The 18,688-nt window shown below is 48.5% G+C and overlaps 1 protein-coding gene across 1 annotated transcript in view; it reads left to right on the forward strand.

The window, feature by feature from the left end:
- OBSCN (obscurin, cytoskeletal calmodulin and titin-interacting RhoGEF) overlaps window positions 1-18,591 on the forward strand; it is a 193,300-nt gene extending 174,709 nt beyond the window's left edge. The window contains exons 108-120 of the mRNA XM_086614829.1: window positions 538-615; window positions 1,589-5,255; window positions 6,040-6,162; window positions 7,290-7,400; window positions 7,519-7,686; window positions 8,147-8,269; window positions 10,422-10,592; window positions 12,174-12,294; window positions 13,111-13,350; window positions 13,890-14,113; window positions 16,362-16,437; window positions 18,124-18,273; window positions 18,414-18,591. Of these exons, the coding sequence (XP_086470955.1) occupies window positions 538-615; window positions 1,589-5,255; window positions 6,040-6,162; window positions 7,290-7,400; window positions 7,519-7,686; window positions 8,147-8,269; window positions 10,422-10,592; window positions 12,174-12,294; window positions 13,111-13,350; window positions 13,890-14,113; window positions 16,362-16,437; window positions 18,124-18,273; window positions 18,414-18,591 (5,430 nt within the window). The remainder of the gene's footprint in view (window positions 1-537; window positions 616-1,588; window positions 5,256-6,039; window positions 6,163-7,289; window positions 7,401-7,518; window positions 7,687-8,146; window positions 8,270-10,421; window positions 10,593-12,173; window positions 12,295-13,110; window positions 13,351-13,889; window positions 14,114-16,361; window positions 16,438-18,123; window positions 18,274-18,413) is intronic.
- Window positions 18,592-18,688: the final 97 nt, after the last annotated feature.

Raw genomic sequence — 18,688 nt, forward strand, 5'->3', positions numbered from 1 at the left:
TTAAAAATACTGAGGTTGGAAGAGACCTTTGGAGAGGCACCTCTTAAAGGTGCTTGATATTATGTGCTGGTTTATTTTTTCTCTTGGTCTCCTACTTTCTGTCCTACAGAGGAGCTCAGGCACAGAAGAAAGAGGAGACACATTGGTGTTTACATGCCAAGATATCTTTCCTTTCAAAAGATAAAGATTACTACTGACATGAGCAGATATAACATGTCTGTATAGAAAGGAAACTCTGGCTTTGTAGAGCAAAATTATGGTTTATATTCCAATGCCTTAAATCGCTAAGGAGAAGAGCTAAAAATTAACACATTAAAAAAAAAAGGAATTTAATGACATGCATTGAACAGGGCTTGCTTTTATCATTGAAAAGCTGAGATCGTCTACAATTCAGCCATGAGGGGATTGTAGCATTTGGTCTTTTGTAACTTTCCTAAATTAAACAATTCTGGAAGGAGGGAATCCTAAAAAAAAACTTCTCGGGAAAGGAAGTCACGACTTTTTAACTAACGTTTTTCCTCTAATTCCACCTGGCAGCATAATCTCCCCCTCGAAGCAGCTCATTTCATTAATACCAAGCAGCTTAAATTCATTGTGGCTCGGAGCAAGTGGCAGGTGAGTTGGCCTTAATCTATGTTGGTTCTTTTTAGTTATATATATTTTTAATTACATTTGCATCTTTTAAAGCCTATCAGGCGAGGACAGTGAGCACAGCAGAGATCTCAGCTTGGCTGTGAATGGGGAATAAGCCCAGGAGAGAATGGTTGGTGGATGTGGCAGAAATAAATTATCTAGGCTTTTACTGCCTGGAAATCATCTGGTCTAATGAAGGTGCCTGTAAGACACGTGGTTGTGTACGAGTTAGGTACCCTCAGCTGCCTTTGCAGTTGGTACTGAATTAATTAAAAGACAGGTCCCAAGAAGATTCCTCTTTTCCTGAAGTTCTCTAAAATAATCAGATTGATTGCCTCCTGAAGATGGCTGTTTCTCCCTGTTGGCTGTAAGGGGAGGACAGCTGCTCAACTTCAACCGACATGTCTCACATGGCAGAAGTTAGAGCAGATGAATCTTGCCTCCTACAGTATGGCAGGTCTTCTGTTGGCCAAAGTCACTGTAGGTTGTACTGCAGTCGACGGATTTAAGGCCATTACTCCAACTAGGCTCTCATCTAATGTGTTCTGCTAAAAACTCCTTTTCCATCTGCTTTGAGTGACCAGATTGTCTTTGAAAATCTCAAGCAGGGTCCTGCATTCGTGTTCACAAGAGCAAGCCAATATAGCTTCACCTCTGTGAATGAGAGAAGAGGAAGACATGGAGATATCCCTGTTTGTTGCAGGGGGGTTGGACTAGATGACCTTTGAAGGTCCCTTCCAGCCCTAACCATTCTATGATTCTATGATTCTATGATTCTAAGACTTGGAGAGCAAATGAAGCCAGACTGATGATACGAACACCATGTGTTATTAAACTAGTATGTGTGGTGTATGTGTGGTGTATAAGAGTGCAGAATTTCATTCTGGTATGCTTGCTTTACCATACTGCCACCATGTTTCCATCTCATTGTGCTATATTTTGTTTTGCTTTTCAGCGGTCTCTGATGTGCTATAAATCCATCCTGGTAATGCGGTCTATCCCAGAAATCCTAGAAAGGACTCATGACAACACCTCCTTGGCTATCTCCCGACATCTTATTGAGGAAAGCACTTCGTCTAGTACCAGCGGCTCCTCTTCAGACAATGAGAACTCACATTTCCCCAAGAAGAGGCATTTTGGCTCTACACCTGAACTGCACTTGTCCATATTTGATGCACCAAGCCATCAGGAGCCTCCAAAACGTGCAGGGGAAGAGAAGCACTCCAAAATCTCAGTCCCTCCAGTAAAACCGATGAGAAGGAAGTATGCTTCAATGAAAGCTGAGGTGGGGGACAAATCACCTCCAGAAAGCAAAGAGCTCATGGCAAGTATCTTAAAGGAGAAAGAAGAGGGGCTCCATCCCAGACTTCAAGATGAAAGAGCAGAGCCGTCTCAAAGAAGCAGTGCTGCTGAGCCCTCATCAGTGGGGACTTCCACAGAAAGCACATCGAATCTCTGTCAGAAAGAAAAACCAGAAACAGCTTTGTCTGATAAGGACAGAATCGAAAAGGCTGGGGATGGGACAGAAAAGCCACCTGTCTGTGTTCCTAGACAGAGTGTCATTAAAAGCACTTTCTACAGCCAAGCAGCAGAGCTACCTGCAAGGGGGCCTTCCTCACCAGGCAGGGAGTTCAGAAGGCACCTGGACAGAGCCAGAAGGACTTTCCGGAAAGCTGGATATTCAAAGGTGCCTCTCAGTGGTCTCCGTGAACCTCTTCTGGAGCAGTTTGAACTGGAAGAAGAAGAAGGAAAGTCTGATGATGGAGATGATCACAGGGAAAGTCTGCTTGGTTCCTTGACCAAATCAGCTTCATTTGACACTGCAAGGAAACCACCACATCCTGCCATTGCTGGCGCTAGCCGAAGCCGTTCGCTCGACGACTACAGGCTGAGAGCCTCAAGATCAGTGAGGGAACAAGATATTTTGGAAGAAGACTGTGACATAATGTCACAGGAAAGTTGCCCTGAAGGCAGTGACCACTGCGACGTTTCTGCAGGGCCTGGCAAGGGATGTTCTGTAGACACTTCAAAGCAAGAGGACTTTAGGAGAGCCAGCAAGGATTGTTCAGAAGAGCAGCACCCTCCCTCTACACAGTGTGAGGGTGATGGGTGCCTTGCTATTTCTGTGCAACAGCTAGAGAGACTTCCAGTGTCACCTCATAGGAGCGAGAGTAGGAAGCATTTACTGAAGAAGTCAAAAGCTACTGACGTTGAGGAGGAGGTTAAAGATTTGGAAGGCAAAAGGCCTATTCTAACTGCCCAGTCCTCAGATGTAGCTGCACCGTCAGCTCAAAAACACGAAAGCATGGAGGGTAAATCTTTCTCTGGCGATGCCTCTGACACTGCTTTTCAGGAGGGCAAACTGTCCACTGCAACTCTCAGACAGTCCGAGCCCACCTCCAAGTCAGCCCCTACCAGTAAGGGAGGCATGTATCTGCCCCAGCAGTCTGCTCATGGTACCGACACCCATCCTGATCTGAAAGCTGGAAGCCTCCTTATCAAAAGGACAGCCTCAGTTCCGCCTTGGAAAGACAAAAGGCAGAAACATTCACATGAGAAGCCTTCTGCTCACAGCGTTGCCAGATCGGGTCTCATGGAGCATGAAAGCTCTGCTGTTTTAACAGGCCCACAAATGGAAACTGATTCACTTCTAGTATGTAAAGACAAAATTCAGGAGCTTCCTGATCAAAGCGTCCCAGCAACTACTGCCTTGGAGGGCGAGCGGCCAGGAACCCTAACGGCTCTGCAAACAGCTGATGAAGGTGCTCATCAGAAGCTGAAGACCTATAAAGAGGTGAGATCCACTGTCCTGGAGGATGAAAGACCAGGCATTGCAGGAATCACTCCACTGTCGGCCCATGATGGTGAAAGCCAAGCACACAAGAGGGCTCCTCTTCACACAGACACAGCATCAGCCGTCCCGAAGGGAGAGCGTCCCAGTGTTCCGAAAGTCCCACCACCAAAACCAATGCCAACTGTGGTCTCTGACGGAATGTGGCAGGCTGAAAGGGAACGACCAGCTCCTAGCAAGGAGAGGCTTGCTGCTCTGAGGAGTGAAAGCTCAACTGTTGCAGAGGTTGTTCCCAGCTTGGTCCATGAAGCTGAAATCAAGGGAGCTGAACCCCAGAAGGTTTCTAAAGTCAGTGACACAGTGCCTTCTGTTCTGAAGAGCGGACACCCAACTAGAACTGTTTCCTCCCAAAATACTGGCCTCCCCTCAGTCTGTGAGAGTGAAAAGCAAAAATATCCAAAGGCATCACTTCACAGTGAGGTGACATCTGTTGTGACAGCAAGTGGAAGCCCAGCAGCTGGACAGACTACGCCTGCTCCTTTCCCCAAGCCTGGACATCAGGTGTTTGAGCAACACAGGGCTGTCTATCCCAGTGGCAGAGTTTCTGCTGCTTTGGAGGGTCGACCTCCAGGTGTCTCAACTGCTTCACAACCAGCAGTTGTTCCAGCTTCAGTCTATGAGCTAGAATATGAGGAACATCCAAAGGTTCATGGTGAAGGTAGAGGTGTTGCCTTAGAAAGTGGAAGCCGCGATGCTGGAAAAACTGTCCCACCATCACTCCGCAGGGATCAAAGTCAGGAGCTCTCACATCACAGGTCATCTTTTTACAGTGATGAGGAGTCTGCTGTGCTGGAGGGCTTAGTGGATGAGATGGTTTCCCTCTCTGAAGAGATGAATGTTTGGGCAGAGTCCGTTTCTGGTGAGGAGGAATACAGAAAGGACATCTCTTCTCCCACAGAAATGTTCTACAAAGGCCCAGGTAGCCAAGCATCCACAGACACCTCCTTCCCTTCTGTACAAGGGGGTAAAAGAGCAGAGGTCTCTGAGCTGGATGACGATGCAGAACTCTATCTTGTCGTGAGTGAGGAGTCAGTGGCACTGGAAGGGCAGGGAGCACAGACAGTTCCTCATGAGTGTGAGCACCTGGAGGACTTAGCGTTTGAAAGCCCCACTTCTAGCCAAGTGAGCGTTTCCTCAACAGATAGCTTGGACACTGGAAAAAGACCCAGTCAAGTGTCAGTGAGCAAGGACACTGGTAAACACCCAGAAGTTTCTTTAGTGAAAATCAAAGACCTGTCAGACGAAACACCCAGTCTTGGCAGCGGAACTCCAAAATTTGACATATCGGAGGTAGAGCCTGCCTATTTGAATTTCTCTGACTTGTATGACATTGTCTATTTCCCGTTTGAATTTCTGAACTATAGGAAGCCTCCACCCAAGCCAACTGGTAGACGGTTCATACCTTTTGGTGAAAGGGCAAGGTCACCTCCGGCAGGACATCTGCATAAGGAGAAAAGACTGTGCATCAGAGAAGGGGCAGAGGACAAGAACAGGAAGAACCGTTTGGAAACATCTGAGGATTCAAAAGCAACTAACTTATTAGCCACGGGGAAAGGGTCAGAGAGTCATAAGGAAATGTACGGCACCCAAAAGGACTCCAGTGGTAAGCAGAAAAGCTCCTTCTACAACAAGCCAGGACTCTTTAAGCCGTATGCAAGGTCTCATTCAGTGGAGCAATCAATGGAGCAGAGTCTGAAGAAGAAAGTAAAAGCTTCTGTTGCCCATATTTCAAGAATCCTAAAAGGAAAGACATCTCCCGAGCCAGAGGAAGGTAAGTCTTTTACTCTGGGCCTTCACAGGTTTGCTGCTATGACTGAGCTCTGCTGAATCTGCCTTTTCCTTTTGCCCAGCCCATCCGAGGCCGTGGTTAGACACTCATTGCAAAACTGGTGGCGGGAGGTTATGGAATGAGCTGTGGTCACCACTAGCCCTCTGTTACTGGCCCACTTCAGTGCAGAGTCAGCTGGGTTAATCTGCTGATGGAAGTGGCTTAAATTCCCCTGCCTGAGTTGGCACAAAAGCAGGTCAGGGCTGGATGGTGCTCTCCTTGCTGCAGTTTCTTCTGCAGTTGTCATCTGCCCATGGTAAATCTTTAACGCTAAAGTGACTGGGAGAAGTTGGTGAAGTCACCCTGGCTGCCTAAGGCGATGACACTGGAAAACAGAATCCAATCCATCCTTTCTTCTCTGCCATCCCTAGATATGCCCTGTTCTTCCAGGACATCATTCTGTTTGTAAATAGCTGTCATAGCCTCACCTGTTGTCTGAAGGCTCGTTGATAAGGAAACCTGTGACTGCTGAGCTGTTTATGTGCGAACGGCAGAACTGCCTGCTGTAAATCATAGAATCATGGAATGGTTTGGGTTGGAAGGAATCTTAAAGATCATCTAGTTCCAACCCCCCTGCCACGGGCAGGGACACCTTCCACTACACCAGGTTGCCCAAAGCCTCATCCAACTTGGCCTTGAACACTTCCAGGGATGGGGCAGCCACAACTTATGATCCCACCAGGAGAAGGATGGCCTTGAATGACTTCTCATCCTTTCTTCGAAACAGAGTTTGGCGAGCTGGGAAATGAGGCAGTAGAAAAAGAGCTGTTGGCAGGGGCTGAAGGATCTCTGAAGAGGAAATCGGGACTCCCTTCATTCAAGTTACCAAGCCTCATGCCAAAGGAGAAAGGTATTGCTCTTGCGTAAGGCATCAGTCGGTTTTATCATGAAGTGTCACTAACGAATACGACAGCGCTGATGGAGGGTGGTTTCTCAGGGTGGATCTGCAATGAGTGTCATGAGATGACCTGGACCAACTCATGCAATATGAGGCAGCCTCCTCTGTTTACTTCTTAACTACTGTCCTTGCTAAAACTCTCTTGTCTTGGCATTGCTGGCAAGTTGGAGCAATTCTAGGAAGCCACTTCAGAGGAATAAAATCTAGTTGTAAGCTAGAAAGAGAAGAAATGGAGTATCCAAGGGTGGGATAGCAGAAGCAGGGAATTGTGAATTCTTACGCTCCAGCCCTGCATGCGTGTGCAAGGGCCAGACTTGCTGCTATAGAGCTACGAGACGAAAAATGGTGAGGCAGCCAAAACCAGCATGTCAGCAAAGCAAAACTTGCTTTTTCCCAGGTGAGTTTCCCCTTGACCCTAGCAGGAGCATTTTCTAGGTCAGGTTAATGCCCCAGTATTCAGCAGAGCCCAGCCAAGCACTGGGAAGGGCAGGTGTGTGAGGCTGGCACCTCCTGGCCACTGCAGAGAAAAAACACTGGAGAAACACAGAAGAAAACCTGAGCTCCCCCTTTCCCATGGAGACAGCAGCAGATTTAGTCCTCTATAGTTTTGTTCCTCCTTCCATATCCATCTTTTATCTCTTCTTCTCTCTTCTTGTGTTGTCTCGATCTGATCCCTCATCCTTGAAACACCATCATTTAGTTTTGCCCCTAAATTGAAGCTAGGCCAGAAGAAAACTCTTGCTGTGACGTGCTCGCTCTCTCCTCTGAGCTGCCTTGGCCGTAGCAGCAGGGCTGGGCAATGCAGATGTTCCCCACGGACCTGCCAAGATCCATCTGGATTACCATGTATGAGCAGTGACACTGCATCCATGGGGCTGAACAGGGCTCCTGCACTTGTGTTGCCCAATGCCCAAGGGATTCTCCAAATGGTGGTCAAAGGGATGCCAGAGCATGAACCAAAGCATGAACCAGAAATGTTCTTGAACCAATTAAAAATGCTTTCTGATGTCCTGCGTGCCCTTATTTTCCACACAGCCCTCCAGGCCGCTCTGAATCACTGTTTTTCCTCTTCTTTGCAGCACCTTTGTTTGTCGAGGAGCTCATCGATCAGGCTGCTGCCGTCGGACAGTGCGTGACGTTGTCGTGCCGGACGGCAGCTCACTCCTCCCTGCACATCGACTGGTTCAGAGGTGACATTGGCATCCTCCTGGGGAGTCCCTAAACTCTGGGACAGGGGTGCAGGGAGGGTTTTAGACATCTTGGTATAAATTTGCAGGGTACTTATCTCTCCTGTCTTCTGCTTTTCAGATGGGATTCCTGTCCGCAGCAGCAGCCGGATTCTCATCTCAGCCACGCTCAAGAACTTCCAGCTGTTAACTATCCTCTCCGTTAGTGCTGAGGATTTTGGTATTTACACCTGTGTGGCCACAAACTCCCTGGGCTCAGCATCCACCTCTTGCATCATAAGAAGAGCAGGTGAGAGAAGAAGTAGCTACAGAAGGAGGTATGATAAGTACTTCTGCCCAAAAACGTGACCTGGAAATACCTGTGAGGTGAGATTTGCACAGATGGGTTGAGAGGACAACCTCTCCTGTGCCCACTCCAGTCCACAGCCACAGCCCTTGCTGTCTGGTGGCGTGGCGTATTTTGCAGGATTCATTCCCTCTTCTTCGCTCTTTAGTCTGTCTCCTGGATTCAGAACCAATCCAGTAACCATGTAGTTCTAGAGTTAGACTTCCAAATCTTAATACTGAGTTTAAATTAGGCAAGGTTAAATTGCTATTCCACTAGGAGTGTTTATTTTTTTTTTTTTTTCAAAAAAAACCCACATATACATATATAAAAAGAATATCTGTGCGAAATGCTGGGTGTAGAGGTGTGTATCACAGCAGTGCTATTACTAACAGTTGCTGGCTTTTGTCCTTCCTCTCATTAGAGGTTCCTCCCAGCCCTCCACCCCCCGACATCGTGGAGGTCTACGAGGACGGAGTGCAGGTGGTCTGGAAACCTGTGGAAACCAACACCCCTGTCCATTACACTGTCCAGTGCAAGAGTGAAGGTAAAGTGGAGTGCTGCCCCTATGCCTTGCAGGGAACATCTCCTGAACATTCATATGATGTCTTCACCAGCTGGATGGTTTATTTTTATTCAGAAACAGCCTGGTTTTAGCTCCCTAGGTTAGAGTTAGGAATGAAATTCGTACAGCCATCATTTAGCCATCTAAAAGTTGGATGTCGTGCTGGCTAAACCAGCCTGGAATATGCACACTCATACAAAGGCTTTGCTAAAGTGTGAATCAAACCAGGTGGCATGGAAGCTGCGACCAGAAAGTGAGCAGCTACAGAGGAATGTGCCTGGCTGGTGCCAGATACACAGTCATAGAATCACAGAATGGTTTGGGTTGGAAGGGACCTCAAAGATCATCTCGTTCCAACCCCACTGCCATGGGCAGACTGACTAATCCCAGTCCTGAGTAACCCTCTCAAATCACAGTTCTGACAACATTCTGCACTAATAATACAACATTATACACTAATAATGCCCACAACAACGATCAGCAGGAAACATCATCCTACAGCCAGGCTTTCTGTAGAGTCTGTGGAGAAGACAGCCTATCAGAAAGGCAATTCAGCCTCTGCTCCACAGCCAGGCTTTCTTTTTCCATTGATTATGCAGGAAGCTTAGGGCAAACCACCAGGCCAAGATGACAAAAGTTTGGCAAAACTGCATCATCCCTTCAATGTTCTCTTCCAAGGCTTGGTCCAGAGCTCGATGAAGTTCAGTGGATGTTTTCTCATTTAATTCCACGAACTTTGAATCAAATCCCTGTTCCGTCTCTCCTGGGACTGCTTTTGCTGTTGTTATTGTGAATGCTACGCCTGCCAGTAATTTCTGCTGCAGTCACACATACACAGCCCTTTGGATTCAACTCCTCCGTGTTCCTTCTTTTAATTCTCCAAACACACAAGCATTTCTTTCTGGATTAGCATGCTCAGGGGCAGCAGCTTTCCATCTTTTCACTCCGGAGCTGCTGGAGTGAAAAGTGAAAAACTTTTCCCCCAACACAGCTTTTTTTATTGTTATTTTGACCCAGCTGTAGGCGAGGCTTTGCAGACAACACAAAATGCAAGTTATTCCCATTCAGAAAAAAAAACAGGAAACAGCATCTACTATCTCCCATCACATTCTGTGTGTTTGGCAGGAACATGCAAAGTCCTGCTTTCCCGAACACAGGAGGATGAAGATAACCAGAAAAAAAAATAAATCTTTGTTTTATTTGTTATTTGACAGCAAGTTTTTGCACGCTGCTTCTGCAGACACTTTTCTCTGGTTCGAAGCTGTATCTGCTCCTTCTTACACATACACACACCCTAATTCAAGCAGTACCCTGCAAAGTCATTGATACCTTTGTTTTGGATGGTGAATTATTGTGTGTCCTGTGGTTTGAGGCTCTCTACCAGTGTTTATTTGAATTAAAAGGATGAATCCAATCTTGGGCAGTCTCAGGGAGTTTAAATCCAGCCTTGAGCACTGCAGCAATGACAAAATATGGGACACAGCATCATGTGAAATGAAGGATCACTAAATGTTTGCCAGTGATTTTCTAACTTTTCACCTTAGTCCCATGAATAATGAGTCCAGAACAGACCTACTATTGCAGTTCCCTGAGAAATCATCTGAGTTTCATAAAAGCTGGGTAAACCTGCCCAAGTGTCAAACACTGGGTTTGCTAGGAGGGTGTTAGGGGACAGTTCTGTCCTGAAATCCTGCACCTCGTGGTTTCAAGACAGACCAAAGGGAAAAAAACGGTGATTTTGCTAGACTTTTGTTTGGAGTTCTTGATGTATATTTGCGTTAGAGACTGGTGGCACAAATTAGATAAACAGAAACTATATGGAAAAGTTTCACCATTCCTCTGAAACAATATTGACACACTTTGGGCTGATTAGATATAAACCAGCTGACCTCAGAAAAGATGAGTTTAGCAGATGTACAGCAAGTGGCACCACGCACAAGAGTTGGCCATAGCAAGTCAGTTTTCCTTCACTCTACAAGATGCCACTGTTCCTCCATATTCCCAGCACATAAGTAAGAGTGATGAAAAAAAACCCAAAAACCAACAAAAGCCCAAAATGCAAAAAAAACACCCCAACCCTGCTGTGATCATCTTAAATGAATCCTAATTTCTTTTCTGTCTTTCCTTGGTTAAGATGGGGAGTGGACGACTCTTGCTTCTGACATCACTGACTGCTGCTACTATGCCAAAAATCTCTCCGAGGGGTTTATCTACTGCTTCAGGACAGCCTGCACCAGTAAAGCAGGAATGGGCCCTTACAGCGACCCGTCTGCCCAAGTGAAAATCGCTGCGAAGGATCAAAGGGGTAAGAGCAAATGCCAAGGAAGCATTGTGGTTTTCCTGCATCGAAACAATTCCGTCCTTGCGGATGCGGGTCCAGAAGTCAAGAGCAAGTGAATCAAGACCACTTGGCTCCGGGTGGTTTAGGGCTTCCTCCTCTTTGGCTTTCTTATTTAAAAGTAAATTATTTTCTAATTCTGGACATAGTTAGGGGAATATATGTAAATATATAACAAATAAATAATAAAATATTAACTATATGTAAATATAGTTAAAAATACTATAATAAAATCAAAATCAGGAAACTTACCCACTGAAGACACACTCAGTTTTTGAGGTGAGATCACGAGGAAACAGATCAGGGACAACGAATGTGTTACTGGGGGCATTGATCTACTGGGATAGATCAGCCACTGGTGAAAGCCCTGGACCTGCTGTTTGTGAGGATGCAGTCCTAGGTTCAACCATTAATTTATGTGTTCTGGTGGGCGCTACTGGGAATTATGGCCTTACTGTGGTGCATTTTTTCAGCTGTATTTTGTCTCTGAAGTAAAGAAAGGTTGATTTACTATTTTTTTCCACCTGTTTGAATACTTTGTACTATTAACATGTTTTTAAAATTAAGAAATCCACAACCCGACAACAAATATATCCTTGTAGCAAAGGAAGTATCCTTTCTGCCAAGAAGTGGAGGGATGGTCTAACTGGAATTTCCTCCCAGTGGAGAGGATTATTCTGTAAAAATCAGTTCACAGAGATATTTTTAACTCACCCTAAATCCTCTGGTTTCCCTTGGCCCAGGATGCATTAACATATCTTAATGTGACCAGCATTTCCAAGCAGATGCTTTAATGTGTCAAGGGATACTTTAGTATTTCAGGAACCACTCAGACACAACCACATGCCAGAACCATGAGCGTGTAGTGATAGGACAAGGGCCAATGGTTTTAAACTGGAAGAGGGGAGATTTCGATTAGATCTAAGGAAGAAATTTTTTACCATGAGACTGGTGAGGCACTGGAACAGGTTGCCCAGAGGACTTGTGGCTGCCCCATCCCTGGCAGTGTTCAAGGCCAGGTTGGATGAGGCTTTGGGCAACTTGGTGTAGCGGAAGGTGTCCCTGCCCATGGCAGGGGGTTTGGAACTAGATGATCTTTGAAGTCGCTTCCAACCCAAGCCATTCTATGATTCTATGATCCTATGATTAATGCGTAACCAGAGCAAAAAGTTTCAGCTGCTGCCCTGAAATATCGAACTAAAATAAGTTTCTAATTCTTTGTCAGTGTCTTGCCATGCCCTGATGACTTGTTATGTGAGAAGATGAGAACCGGTGGGTGAGGTGTTTGATGTCATAGCACACAACGTACAATCCACCTCGTAGTCTGGAGTGGTCACACCAGGGAATTACTGAGTGGACAGTCCAGAGTCTGTTGCAATCAAATAGCATTGGGTGTCACAGCTGGGAGACAACCTGCAGACTTGTCCAGAGGAAGTTCTGCTGTCACCTTTGCTGTTGTTCATAGATAGCAGAGCGTGGCTCAGAGAGGCTCTGGTTTCCAGACAGAGGTGTTTTCCCATGTAATCCCTGTCGCTTTTTTTTCTGCAGAGCTTCATGCTGCAATGCAGTACTTCCCATCAGCTGCTACTGAAGAAGAGAGTGAGATAATCACACCATCCGAGCCTTTTCCAACCTACCAAACCTACGCCTTCCAAACAGAGATCAAAAGGTAATGAATCCAACTGAGCACTCAACCAGCCAGAGGGCTGACCAGAGAAGCTGTGGCTGCCCCATCCCTGGAAGTGTTCCAGGTCAGGTTGGATGAGGCTTTGAGCAACCTGGTGTAGTGGAGGGTGTCCCTGCCCATTGCAGGGGGGTTGGAACTAGGTGATCTTGGAGGTCCCTTCCAACCCAAACCATTCCGTGATTCTATGAAATGCCACATGTGGCTGGAGTTTAGAAAAGTCCCTGTTATATAAATGCGCTGCTCACCTAGTGTCACGGTGTTTTGTTGAAAACACCTCCACAGCAATACATATAAACCTCAGATCGTTGGCTCAGTGATCTTCATCTTGGTTTGGTAGGATTCAGGTTTGGATTTTCTGGGACACCAAAAGAATCTGTGCTGGGCACCAGGACAGCCCCTTAGTATACTGTGAAGTGAGCCCAGGGCTAGCAAAGGCTCCTCTCCTGGCTGCTTCAGCCTTTGCAGCTACCAGACATGGGGTTGGGATTCGACTTTCTCTGCCTAGAAGATGGGCACCAAGTTCTGTTGCCAACAGTGGGTAGCTCTCTTGCTGAAGACAAGATGAGCCACCTTCTCTCCCTCCACAGGAGTTCAGCTCTCCCTCCTGCAATTTAAAGTGACTGTATGATTTAGAGACACAGGAGGATGTGCAGGCAGTGACAATGGATGCAATAACTCCACATCGGGCATGGATGAAAAACACAGCATGAGATCCTGGTGGTTTTAAAGAACAGAAGCTCTTGGCTCTTCCAGGAGTAGCGATGAAGCCTAACTTGCCTTTGTGTTCCATTGTGTCAGGGGGCGTTTCAGCATCGTCCGACAGTGCAGGGAAAAAGTAAGCGGCAAGACTTTAGCTGCTAAAATTATCCCTTACTGGCAAGAGGACAAGCAGACGGTTCTCCTCGAGTACCAAGTCCTGAGGAAGCTTCACCACATGAACATAGCTCAGTTGAAGGGAGCCTACGTCAGCCCACGGCACTTGGTGTTGATCCAGGAGATGTGCGTGGGACCAGAGCTACTCCACTCTTTGGCATTACGGTAATAACAAGTGGAGGGGAGGGTATTCCAGTGTAGGGAGCAAAACAACGGTGTAGGGACCTGGTGTAAGGAGCAAAACATCTGTTGCTTCCCTGTGACAAATTGGATCATCTCTCCCCATATGTTCCAGTGTGCTGTCATTGCACACGGGATTTGGGGCAGGGGTTATCATGGCTCAGGAAGCCTCATTTCTCCTCCTGTTTCTCACAACAGCAGAAAATTCATCTGCTGAAAACCACCGATTAAAGGAGAGGGAACGGTGTGCATCAAATCTGCATTTTGATTTCTGCACAACCACTGCTTTCTCTGATGTGCAGCTCTACAACTTCCTGAACCTCTTGCTTCTGTCGACCTGACTCACAGTCTGGACCAGCCTCTCCATATGCAATAGATTTGCTAAATGAGTAGAGTTGTTTCTTCTTGATTCTCAAGTGCCCCATGAGATTAGACAACCAGGGGAGGACAATAGTGGGTGTAGAATGGTGCCCTTGGTCATGCAGATAGTACACCTCTGGTTTCTATCTCCTTTCTTCTGCCAGGACATCATACTCAGAAGTGGAGGTCCGAGATTACTTGTGGCAAATCCTCAGTGCCATTGAGTATCTCCACGCACACAACATCCTGCACTTGGATCTCAGATCTGAAAACATGATCATCACCGAGCCCAACCTGCTGAAACTCCTGGATTTTGGCAATGCACAGTTCTACACGCAAGACAAAGTCATTACCATGGACAAGTGCACGGACTATGTTGAAACCATGGGTGAGTACAGAGTTCAGTCACAGCAACCTTGGCCTTGTGTGCAACCTGTGTGTCATGGTTTAATCCCAGCTGGCAACTAAGCCCCACACAGCCCCTCGCTCCCCCCCGGTGAGATGGGTGAGAAGAATCCGAAGAGTGAAAGTGAGAAAGCTCGTGGCTTCAGATAGAGACAGTTTAATAGGGAAAGCTAAAGCCATGGACACATGCAAAGCAGACAAGGAATTCATTCCCCACCTCCCATCAGCAGGCAGGTGTTCAGCCATCTCCAGGAAAGCAGGGCTCCATCACACATATCGGTGACTTGCGAAGACAAACAGCATCACTGTGAGTGTCCCCGCACCTTCCTTCTTCTTCCCCCAGCTTTATATGCTGAGCATGACATCATATGGTATGGAATATCCCTTTGGTCAGCTGGGGTGAGCCATGTCGTGGTTTTAGGCTGATCCAGCAACTAAAACTCACACAGTCTCTCCTTCTCCAGTAAAGTAGAGAGGAGAGGAAAAAAAAAAACAAACAAAGGGACTGAGGGTTGAGACAAGAACAGAGGGAGCACCCACCAACCATGGGCCCGGGCAAACCAGACGGGGCTTTCTCAAAGCAAAAGAGTTTATTAATGATTACTTAGAAGGACAAAGGGAAACAAAAACCGATTACTCGAGAGGACAGAAAGAAACAAAACCAGATCTTAAAACCGACACCTTCCACCCCCCTTTCCTTCTCCTCCCGGCTCTACCTCCTCCCCCCAGCAGCACAGGGGCAGGGACTGGGGGAGTGCAGGTCAGTTCATTCCGTGCTGTTACTGCTGCTTCTTTCTTAAAGGAGAAGGAGTCCTTACACCCTTTTCCCCTGCTCCAATGGATCCCCTACCCACGAGGAAAAATCCACAAACTTCTCCAGCGTGAGTCCAGCCCACAGGAAACAATCCTTCCACACAGATTGCTCCGGTGTGGGCTTTACCACAGTCTCGGGTACTTAGGGAGCTGTAGCCACTCGCTCCGGCGTGGGTCGTCACGCAGACTCCAGATGCCTCTCTGCCTTGTCGTGCACCCCAACACGACCATCCTCAGGCTCAGGCATCTTCTCCCCACGGGCTGCGAGTGGGTCTCTGCTCCACCGAGGCCGTCCTGGTTGCAGGGGGGCCGCCTGCCATCTCGCCACCAGCCACAGGGCAAACTCGGCTCCGGCACCTCCTCCCGCTCCATCCTCACTGACCTGCTGTCGATGCGGCTGTTTCTCTCAGATCTCAGTCCTCTCCAGGTGAACTCAGCCCAGTGGGCACCCCGGGAGTGGGGTGCCCCCGAGTTCCCCAGCTGGCTCCGCCACTGCCATTCTCCGTGGGCGGCGCCAGCCCGACGCAGGCAGCCGCCCGGCCGGGAGCCAGGGAGCGGGGGCAGTGCCCTCCTCCCTTCTCTGCTTGATCCTGGGCGAAGCACCTTTTCCGGTTCCTTTGTCCTGACTTAAATAGGGCAATTCGCAGAGGTGCCCTATTGGCTCAACCCCGAGGGGATGGCAGTCTGATCTGGTGCCAGAACTAAGCCTAACCCGGTTCCAAAACCGGGGAGGTCACAGGGACCAAAACCCCTCTCCTGCCACCAGCACCACCCCCCCCTCCACATCAAACCGTGACAGCCATCAGAGCTGTGTCCTCTCCCAGCTTCTTGTTGCCTGCTTGTTGGTGGGGTGGGATGAGAAGCAGAAAAGGCTTTGACTCTGCACTAAGCACTGCTCAGCAATAATGAAAATATCTCTGTACTATCAACGCTGTTTTCAGCACAAATCCAAAACACAGCCCCCTACCAGCTACAAGGAAGACAACTAACTGTCCCAGCCAAAACCAGCACATTGGGGTAAACAGAAAGACAGACAGAGTCAGTGGTCAAGGCAGCAGGTGGCCCCAGCAAGCAAAGTCTCCCAGGTGCTGCCCTCCAGTAACAGTATGAGTTTGCAGGAGCAGCCATTCCACTTGCAGACCACAGAGGACAAAGCCAGAGGCCACGGCCAACTCTGCTCTGGCTGACCTCCATGTGTCCAGAGCTCAGGCGTGTAGTATTGCTGCTGTTTGGCCTGATATTCTCAAAGTTTCATTGCAGCCATCACCCACCAGGGTGTCTTATCTCACTCAGCTCCCTCTACTAGAAGCTTTTTCTTCTTCACTTTTGGGAAGGTAGCAAGTCATAAAGTACCCGCTGGTTTTGTCCTGGTCTCTACATTGGAGGGGAGCTTGGCTCATACTGGTTTGCTTTTTCAGCTCCAGAACTGCTGACAGAGCAAGGAGCCCTCCCGCAGACTGATATCTGGTCCATCGGAATCACAGCCTTCATCATGTAAGTCAGTCTGTCTTCCCCTGCCCTACGAGCAGCTTTAAAAGTGCAGTTTCATAGTCATCAACCAGGAGACCATCAACCACATTGACTCAGAGAGTTACCTCAGTTGTGCCCCCTCTCCTTGGCAATGCTGCAGAAGTCCGTGTGATGGAGAGTATGGAGCTGGCTGCACCATGCAAGGATGCCCAGTCCCAGTGATGTCTCCAAGTAGAGTAAGGCTGTTATACAACACAGTTTCTCACTCAGCCTCTGTCATGGTTTTAGGCTGATCCAGCAACTAAAACTCACACAGTCGCTCCTTCTCCAGTAAAGTAGAGAGGAGGAAAATATAATAAAGGGACTGAGGGATGAGACAAGAACAGAGGGAGCACCCACCGACCACGGTCCCAGGCAAAACAGACTGGGCTTTCTTAAAAGCAAAACAATTTATTAACGGTTACTTAAAAGGACAAAGGGAAACAAAACCGGTTGCTTGAGAGGATAAAAAGAAACAAAACCAGATCTTAAAACTGACACCTTCCTTCTCCCCACCCCCCCTTTCCTTTTCCTCCTGGCTCTACCTCCTCCCCCCAGCAGCACAGGGGGCAGGGACTGGGGGAGTGCAGGTCAGTTCATTCCGTGCTGTTACTGCTGCTTCTTTCTTAAAGGAGGAGGAGTCTTTACATCCTTTTCCCCTGCTCCAGTGGATCCCCTACTCACGAGGAAAAATCCATGAACTTTTCCAGCGTGAGTCCAGCCCACAGGAAACAATCCTTCCCCATGGATTGCCCCAGTGTAGGCTTTACCACAGTCTCGGATACTTAGGGAGCTGTAGCCACTCGCTCCGGCGTGGGTCGTCACGCAGACTCCAGATGCCTCTCTGCCTTGCCGTGCACCCCAACACGACCATCCTCAGGCTCAGGCATCTTCTCCCCACGGGCTGCGAGTGGGTCTCTGCTCCACCGAGGCCGTCCTGGTTGCAGGGGGGCCACCTGCCATCTCACCACCAGCCGCAGGGGAAACTCGGCTCCGGCACCTCCTCCCACTCCATCCTCACTGACCTGCTGTCGATGCGGCTGTTTCTCTCAGATCTCAGTCCTCTCCGGGTGAACTCAGCCCAGTGGGCACCCCGGGAGTGGGGCACTCCCCGAGTTCCCCAGCTGGCTCCACCGCCACCATCCTCAGTGGGCGGCGCCGGCCCGACACAGGCAGCCTCCCGGCCAGGAGCCAGGGAGCAGGGGCAGTGCCCTCCTCCCTTCTCTGCTTGATCCTGGGCAAAGCACCTTTTCCAGTCCCTTTGTCCCAACTTAAATAGGGCAATTCGCAGAGGTGCCCTATTGGCTCAACCCTGAGGGGGATGGCAGTCCGGTCTGGTGGCCAGAATCAAGTCTAACCGGGTTCCAAAACCAGGGAGGTCACAGGGACCAAAACCCCTCTCCTGTCACCAGAACCCCCAACACATCAAACCATGACAGCCTCGCATGAAAAGCCTTGACTTTAACAAGAAAATTCAGATTATGCCAAGTGGAAAAGCAGCCAAGATCATGAAACCCACAGAAGAACAGCAGCCTTCAGGATTTTGTTTTCCCATATGATGTTTCTTTACATCGTCATGATGCTCCTCTCACTGCTGGGTGGGGATTCCTGGAAGAAGGAGCATCTTGAGCGATGCCTTTCATGCTGATCAGTTCTCTTTTTCGGGGGCAGGTTGAGTGCCAACTACCCCGTCAGCTCCGACGTAGCCTGCGAGTTTCTGAGAATGACCAGGAAGGGGAAAGTGAAGCTCACGCGGTGCTACGCGGGTCTCTCCGGGGGAGCAGTGTCGTTTCTCCAGAGCACGCTGTGTGCAAATCCCTGGTAAGATGGTGTCTGGTCTCCCAACAGCACAGTTGGTGCAGGTCCTGGCTATTGCTCCTTCTTTCTCTCCATTTCCAAGGAGCCTCCACACCCAGCATGAATCTGGACTCAACTGACCTTCTCGCCTTTGTCTGTCCTAGGGGAAGGCCTACAGCCTCGGAGTGCCTTCAGAGCCCATGGCTCCAGGAGACAGGTTTGGACAACAGGCAGCAAGCACTGGTTACCTTCCCTACCATCAAACTGAGGAATTTCCTCACCGAACGGGAAAAGAAAAGGGGCCTGTTGTGCTCCAAGTACGGCCTCATGATTGCACAGTGACGCGGATGTAACGACAGACATGAATTGTCTCCCTCTCCCCTTCTCCACTCCATGTTTGGTACCACATTGTCCTTCCAAGTTGCTGTGCATCAGCTGA

The sequence above is a fragment of the Tauraco erythrolophus genome, chromosome 7, assembly GCF_009769465.1.
Source record: "Tauraco erythrolophus isolate bTauEry1 chromosome 7, bTauEry1.pri, whole genome shotgun sequence".
In the NCBI taxonomy this organism is placed as follows: Eukaryota; Metazoa; Chordata; class Aves; order Musophagiformes; family Musophagidae; genus Tauraco; species Tauraco erythrolophus.